The sequence below is a fragment of the Sparus aurata genome, chromosome 1 (genome assembly GCF_900880675.1).
Source record: "Sparus aurata chromosome 1, fSpaAur1.1, whole genome shotgun sequence".
NCBI classification, from domain to species: Eukaryota; Metazoa; Chordata; class Actinopteri; order Spariformes; family Sparidae; genus Sparus; species Sparus aurata.
In genome coordinates this window covers 12873587-12882091 of record NC_044187.1, presented here as the reverse complement: position 1 = coordinate 12882091, position 8505 = coordinate 12873587, and the positions used below count along the sequence as shown (strand labels likewise).

Below are 8505 nucleotides of genomic sequence, written 5' to 3'. Positions count from 1 at the left end.
CTAATTTAAAGCTTCATATACGATCGCAACCTGTGGGTCAAAAAAAGCAAATTAACCCAATGTGCAGTGTTTGTTCTGAGCGACATGTGACAGCGCGGACCACGAAGAGACGGACCGCACTGCAAACTGAAGCGTTTCTGAAAAGTGTTGCGACTGTTTTGCTCTGAACAAAAAGTGAACAAACTGAAAAAAGCAGACGTGAAAAAAGAGACACACTCTTACTTGTGTGCCTGGATGTGTTGATGCTTCCAGGTAAATTCCACCTTTGCTAATGATATAGGCACACACACACACACAAACACACACACCCTCTTATCATGAGCAAACATGTTGTTATTGCTAAAATCCAGGATCTGTTCATAAGATCTTTAATCAGGCCGAACTGTGTGAAACAAACAGTTGTACTACGGACAGGGAGTCACACCTGAACCACACCCACCCCCCAATTCAACAGCTCGCCAACCGTGTCTGGGTGGCGTGTGTGTCGATGTTCAAAACATAGAAAATGTGTGTCTTTATTGCACCTCTATTCCAGTTGTACTCACCCTTCACACACAGGAAACCCTCCGAACCACTTAAAGCACGTTTCTCCCACACAGCTTTCTAGAGGAGGTTAATGGTGAAGAGGCGTTCACTGACACAACCGCAGCACAGTCTGCGTGCCTACACAAGGGGCCACTTCAGATTCATGCTGGGACGTTTCAGTTGTCGGAGTGGTTGCTCTCAGAGTTGAGTAAAGTCAATGAATCTGTCAGTTATTTTAAGAAAAATAGTCCATTATATGTTCCCAAATTTACTTTCTCACCACAGAGTCCATTTTGTGGCTGCTTTCGTGATTTTCATCAACAGCGTGTCAATAAAATACAATCTGTGCTTCTTGCGGCCTGTCGACTGCAATTTAAATTCTAAATTTGGCTGTCCAGGTGAAAATGTTTGTACGTAACGGACGTTGGGGTGAGACTATTTTTCTGTTTGGTGGTTCCAAGCTTGCCTTTGCTTCTCTAGTTTACGATGATATAAAACAGAGCTGCTTCTAGTAATTCTGGTTGATAAATAACTTGCAAAGGCTTTTTTCAGCGCAGATGTCAGTAGACCACACCCACAAACTACAAAAAGCCAGCCTTGTAACGAAGAGCGAGGTTTAAACGTTCACCTTGAACCTGATTTATAGCGCCGCGTCTGTCCGCTCTCTGCTTGATCCTGGAGTACATTTCCCTGCTGGTGAATCTCTTTCGGATCAAAACCCTCGAGGACCAAGAAGACAAAAGGAACAGAGCCACTTAATGACTGGTAGAGGCAGAGAGGAGGCAGCTGTACCCTCAAAGCGCAGACGTTTTGAATGGTATCCTCATTTCCTTCTTCACCCTTGACCTCTAACCTCTAACTACTTCCTCCTTCCTGGAATGTGTCCTTCAGCTGTGCAGAAGGAGTCGGTAAAACAATATGTCCACAAAGAAAAAAGAGCGGGACTTCCGTTAAAAGGTGGAAATAACTCTCCAGCCGGCCTTTTTAAGTGTCTGACTGACTGCGGGTGACAAAGAGCAGCGGGTCAGAGGTGAAGGAAGGTCGAGAGCAGACAGGAAGCATAAAATCCACATCTGGGGTTGCACTTGTTCCGAGGATTACTCATTACACGAACACACACACACACAGCTGGATCGCAGCGGTCTCCGCTTCCAATCTTCCTTTATATAAACGGCTCGTAATGCAGCTGGCTGCTGTCACTGAGAAAGTAATTAGAGGCCGCTGCAGGAAGCTGCAGGAACAAGCCTTATATTTGGATGCCGTGTACAATCGCTCCACTTGTGTGCACGAGAAAGAAAGAGTCTTTCATCAGGAGTGTGTTGTGTTTTAACCTGGAGGGCGGAAAAACGTGTATTCTTACATAAAGTCTCAGATGACAGGAGGCAGTTGGGAATTTTTAAAAAAAAATTTGGGCTCTGAGGACTCTGTAAGTTGATAACGTTATGAAAATCTGGTCTGCTTGAAACTTTTCACCCCCACTGATCACTGTTTGGATTGTAAAGTGGCTTTGTCTCCCAGCGACAAATGAATCCGTTTGTACGTGTCTTGGTCCAGAGGTGTTGTTAAAGGATAAGTTCACCCAAAAACGTACGCTTTTATCGTCGTAGCCACTTGAAGATTTCTGCTCAAAAGAGGGCGTAGATTTAGTGTTTTCAAATTTTTTCAATCTTTTCAATTTTTACATCTCGGGGCTTTCGGAGTCTTTGATAAGATTATCACAGATTATTAAAACCCCATCGACTTGGCAGATGTTTAGAAGAACGCTGTTTTAATGAGAGACTCCACTTCACCCTCACTTTCCATCCACAGGATTGTGAGTAGATGCTGACTGAATATTTTGTTTTGGGTGAATTTGTCCTTTAAGTAGTTTTATGTCATTCACCTGAACTCTACCTAAAGAATTATGTTCAACCTCAGAAAGAAAAACCACGTCTCACTGATAGATTCCGGTTATATTTCACATATTTACATGAACTAATATGTGTTATAATATTGTGTGTATGTCTTGTTTTGTGTTTAGTTTTCTTCTTCTCATACATCACCCCTCTTAGTCCTGTGAGATAACTATTTTATTTTATTTTTTATGTCTTCTTCTTCCTCTTCTTTTTAATATCTTAATTCTGTGTTTTCTCCTGTAGACTGTCCTGCATTTGAGAAAAAAATATAATAATTCTAGAAAGTGCATAACTTCTGTTCTAGCTTTCTAGTCCTTATTAATATTATTACTATTTTTATTATAATTATTATCATTATCAAGAAGATAACAGATTTATGTGGGAGTTAAATTAATAAAACAAGTGCATTATTAAACCCTGGAAGTCGTGTTTTTGGCCAGTACAACAATGACCCAGCCATCAAACTTTAAAGGTGCACTACATAGTTTTTGCAGAGAAACTTTAATCAGAAAAGAAAGATCCTCATTGACAAGCTAAATAAACAAACTGACCTTAAAGGACAACGGCGGACCCTGCCACTTTATTTTCCTCTGAGAACAGCTTGTTGATTCAGACGTGGAAAAATTGATATTTCTGAGCTTGCATTATTACCTCATTAATAATGTAAATATTCACATTCTGAGTTTTAATCTCTTCTTCAAAACTACACAGTGCCCCTTTAAGAAATACTAATACTTGAGAGCAACACTATTGAACTCACCTGTTCAAACTTCTATCTTATTCAATGTTGGGGGAAAAGTGACTAAAGAGTGTTTGAACCTTCAGGCTCTTCCTGATGTGAAGCTCTTATCTTGTAATTGAATAAAGAAAAATGACACTTGGTTGGAAACCAGTGTATCGTTTCCACATGTCACCAACACAAAGACAAAGTTCTCCCCTCTGCTTCTCCCCATTAAAAGTGTTTCACATCCTTTAAGACACCAGGACACATCGTATAAATACAAAATATTTATTTGCGGTGCATAAATACAGTACAGTGGTGATTACACGGGTTGACTGACTGAAGGTTGACCACAGGTAGGAGACAGTACCGCTGTATAATCAAACCTCAGTTCTCTATGATGAAGTAAAACAATCCCACACTGAAAAAAAGTACTCTATTACAATCAACAATATTACTCAAGTTCACACAAACCAAACGTTTTAAACATTATTTTTTCAATGCGGCAGTTTTCCACATTTGTGTCACGTTTATGTTTTTCACTTTATCATCTTTGTTCATTTAAAAGTACCAAAAGAATTCAGTTCGTAACAGAAGTGCAGAAGGTTGTTCAGGACCTGGAGTGTTGTTGCTCATGTACTGATGTGTGTGAGCAGGATTGTCAGTGCTGTAGTTGGTCGAGGTGGAGCTCATGTCCTCTACTGTCTGTGCTGTTGTGTATTTAATCTGTAACAACGAACCATATTCCCTAGTCTCATCTCATGCTTCAGATGAACGTTTAAATCTGAAAAGAGGATCCCCAAGTATAGAAAAAGCATGAAATAACTCAAGTAAAACACAATACTAAGTGCCACAAAACTGATCTGAGAGCGGTTACTTTCTGCATTTGATGGAAATAAAGTTGTTCTGATGTCTGAGTCACATTCAAAACACCTGATAAATGCCTGATGTTAAAGTCCGCATCTGCATGAGTGATGTGAAACATGTCAGTGTGTGTGTGTGTGTGTGGTAATAAACATCTGTCAGCTCGCTGTGGAGAGAGAACATCTGACTGTTGTTGAGTAAAGATTATTACATTTGTCGACAGATGCCCGGTGAAACAGGCCTGATATAGAATCCTGGGTTCAGTCTGATCATGTCCTCCTGTGGGATGTGAAGGCTAACACTCGTCGCTCTGCAGCATGGAGAAAAAGAAAGTGCACAGACTGGCCCAGGAGCTGCTGCAGTGCTCCTCGGCCTTCCTCTTGGAGTCTACGCGTCCCGAGCAGGCTGTCGGACTCGGTCCGGCCGGACCCACGGCGGAGGCGGCGCCGGCTTTGGGGGTGGAGCGAGGGGACGGGGGCAGGGTCGGGGGGATCTCCGGGTGTCCTCCGGACTGAGCGGAGGCGACGGAGCTGTGGATGTCCAGCTTGAAGTGCACATCCCGGGGCGCGCTCTTACACACGGAGGCCTTCACCAGCGCTCGCTCGTCCTTGCACACTTTGCCCTGATGCCGCTTAAAGGCGCGGGTCACCTGCTTCCAGAAGCTCTGCCGGTTGGAGCCGTAGGCCGGGCAGAGCTGAGGTTTGCCGTTGTACTGACACTCCAGGTCGGTGACTCCACCTGTGACGCGCGCCTCCGGATTCTCGCACTTGACCGTCAGCCTCACCGCGTCCCCGATTTCTTTCGCCACCCAGGTGCACTGCATCTTGTCCGCGACGATGGGGAACTTCCCCCGGCCGCTCGTCGCGGACGAGCTCCCTTTCCCGCCAGCGCCCCACTTCTTGTTGCGCACAGCGGAGGACAGAAGGACCTGCTGCCCGAGGAAGGCCAACAGCAGCCAGGAAGTGAACGTGCCAAGCAGCAACATGTTCTTCTTTAAGCAGACGATGTATTATCTATTAGGACAAAAAAGGACACGTTTTTAAAAGCCTCAGTGCTGAAAATAATCAGCAGTTTCAGTGTTTCATTGAAAAAACGCATATGAATTATCTCTAGAGAAAACATCCACAGATATACTGACTGTTTTGGTGCGAATTTACAACAAAAACAGGCTTTTTGCAGCCCTTAACCAGCCAGATATCTGTTTTACGCACGCAAAATGTGCAATTAAAAGTGGATCCTGCGGTAAATCCAGACTTCTGTGAAAAAGTCACGACATCAAACTACAGTATAAGTAACGATACACACGTGAAAACCACATACACGGAGCCAAACTCACCGAAAATGTCAAGTGCTCCCGTGCGTAAAGTTGCTCCCTGTGCGTCTCCGAGCTCTCGCACATGGCTTTCATACATAGATGCTCCGGCACGCCCACCATTCCCGGAACAAAACACTGACGTACGCACCTTCATGTGAGGCCAAACTTGGCAGAAGTGTTTTTTTGTGGGTGGAGGAACGGGAGCGTGTTTTGTTCTGGCCTGACCCGACATGCCCAAAATAAACCTCCCGCCTTGTGCTGAGATCAAAGTGACGAATAAACCAAATCTGACGCTGGAGCTGCCCGTCTCTGCTGAGTGGGTTCAATGTAAAGAGGCCAAACAAGCCGGGGAACCACGTCACAGCCCACACCTCACACGCCGTACACGCGCACAAGCAGTCTTGGAGGCTCGACTCTGACTCTCCACCAATCAGCTGCTGCGTAAAGCCATGAGGAGATCCTCTCTTATGTCTGCACCGACTTTTGGCTTAACGTGTGTTTCCAAAGCAGAGGATTAAAAGACACGAGATGGCAGTAAAATCTGCTGATGGAAGATGTTCATCATTGATGATCAGATGTTGATCATTAAACTTGATTAGGAGTGAAGAAATATGTTCTTAAAACACAAAATCAAAACAAAGTGAAGTTTGCATGTTTTTCTGTTTTACTTTTGTGTTTATTGTGTAAAAAAACCATAAAAGTTAGAAGGAGAATTATTACGGTTTTTGTCTTTGGTACCAGAATTATGTTCAACCCTCCATTTGTCCAAGAATGAGTGTTCAAGCTGAACCTTTAAAGGTCATTATCTACTCACCCTCAGGCTGATGGACAGTCAAAACTGTGTTGCAGCATTCTGGTAAACAACTGAAGTAGATGGAAACTTTTTTTTAACACATTAAAAAAAATCATTAAATGTCTCCTGGCTGTGATCCAAGTCTTCGGAAGCGCCAAGATCCCATATGGATCTGTCAACACTTTTCAAACCATTTTTAAAGGCCAAAACCTATGGAGCTAAAAGTGTTAGCACAGGGACAGACTTTTTTCAGGTGTGGCGAAGAGTCGGCAGGACGGACAGGATGACAGACAGCATTCCACGTATACATTCTGTATTTCTTCCCTCATAAGTTGCAGAAGACACGACCTGCTACCACATCGCTGTTGTTTGGTCTTGTAACGTTGCTGTGTGGGTTGAAGTGTGGGACATTTGTCTTTTCTTTGATAAGTAAGTCTGTTGCGGATAAGAGGCAGAACAAAACTGTCCCCCGTTCCCCCACTGTCTCTTTTATACAGACGGCGAGGTGGAACATCGGTGCAAGATTCGCACCTTGAGGAGACAGTCTGAATTGGGCGTCTTTCGTCTTTTCACATCAATTTGAGAGCCTGGAGCTTCAGCAGAGACTTTTTAAAACAAGTCCCCGTCTACTTCAGTTGTTTAGGAGAATGCTACAACTCTGTTTTGCTGTGAAGCTCCAGAAATGTTTTACGGATAACGAAACTTTACCCACATTTTCATCAGTACCAAGGTGAGTGGCTCATTGTTTTGTTGAGGAATTCCAATTTTATTAAACCTGGGCTTTATATTTACACGTGTTGGTGTGTAACTGATTCTCCTGTAGATCACCTCAGAGCTGCATCATAATCCTTCATGGCAACTCCGAACGTCAGTTCACATCCACCTAAGGTGCTTGTTTTTGGCACTGAAAGGCTGAGATTGTTATTCTTCGTGTCTGACCACATCATGGGACCAATTCATATGGAGTTTGATCCGTTTGTTACATAAAAAGATCTGTTTCGTAACCAGAAACACAAGTCTCGTTCAGGGAAGGCCTCAAACTGAAATCTCACACAAAAATGTTTCACTGCGAAGTGTTGAAACTGAAACTTTTGTGCAGATTCCCGGTTGTTCTGGTGAAAATGTGCATCGGTCCTGACTGTTTCCTGGCGAGACTACAGTGACTCAACACTTGTTCTCGATGCTAACAGACTTATCTGTCCAACAGTAACACATTCACCAGATGTCAGCCCTTTGTCTATCACCCCATAAACTCTTCCCCTTCCTCCTCTGATGCTCCGACATCGACTCGGTGAGTTTTTTTATGTACTCAACTCAGAAGTCAGCAGAAGTCTTCATCTTATTTCAGCAGCCACAGTTTCACATTGTGTTTTTACGACAATCATTAACCTGTGAAAACTCTCCAGAGTCCACGCACTCTTTATGTCTTCTTTACTTGTACTTCCTCCACACGCATGGTCTTCTTTTCCTCAACACATACTCAACAAGTTCTAAGTCGATTTATCATCTTGCCATCCAGTATAAAGAGGCCAGAAACTCCAAAATACAAGATAGAAATGACACAGGCGCCTACAAATCAACTCAACGTATCACTGTAGAACAAATAAAACTTGAGGAAATGCTGTTTCACGTTTTATATACACAAAAACAACAGAAAAATGTAAGAAACACGAGTATAATACAATCTAGTCCAGCTCAGTGGTCATGAATCGAAGTTTTTAAAATGCCTTTCAAAGAAAAGTTGAAGCTCCACATCAACACTTTGTACATAAAGTTGTTAGTGTGATTAAAACCTTCATGAACAGCCTTTGTTTCTTCTTTGACGCCAGTGACTCAGTTTGTTTCGAGAGATGCTTCCCACGTTTTCACTCGTCAAACACAGGTGTGACTAACAATAATATCGTTATCGACAAATCCGTTCAGGTGTTTTACGGTTTAAGGAACCTGCCGTTGTGTTTCACAGTTCACCGGCGTGACTCACAAAGCAAATCACTAATGCCATTTCTTAGAGATTAAACTCAGACCTTCACGTCGAAATGTCAATTCAGAATGTATGCTGGGAAAAATGTCAAAGGTGTATATATCCGCTTTGTTTCTCCTCTTTGACTCAATTAAAACTAGTACAATAGATTTAATGTTTGACCTCATCGGCTTCACTGATTTTTGTAAATAGCCTATATGTTGAATCTAGTGACAGCAACACGTTTCAAGCAAGTTTCGAGAGTCGTGGAGCGCTCCAAAAACACCTGCCTGCAACATTTCACAGGTCATCAGGTGAACTGGTGACAGGTGATAGTATCGTCCTAGAAAGTCTCGGCTACTCACAGGAGAGGACGGCGAACACGTGGCTGTGTAAAATCAACTCGGGACAATTCATGAATACAGTCTGTTT

General features: G+C 43.1%; 1 protein-coding gene across 1 annotated transcript; it reads right to left on the bottom strand.

Moving 5' to 3' along the window:
• Positions 1–3413: 3413 nt before the first annotated feature.
• Positions 3414–5551, bottom strand: fgfbp1b (fibroblast growth factor binding protein 1b). The gene is made up of 2 exons (XM_030430820.1): positions 5342–5551; positions 3414–5018 (listed from the first exon to the last, which is right to left on the bottom strand). Exon 2 carries the CDS (start codon positions 4988–4990, stop codon positions 4301–4303), a length of 690 nt encoding a protein of 229 aa, XP_030286680.1. The 5' UTR covers positions 4991–5018; positions 5342–5551; the 3' UTR covers positions 3414–4300.
• Positions 5552–8505: the final 2954 nt, after the last annotated feature.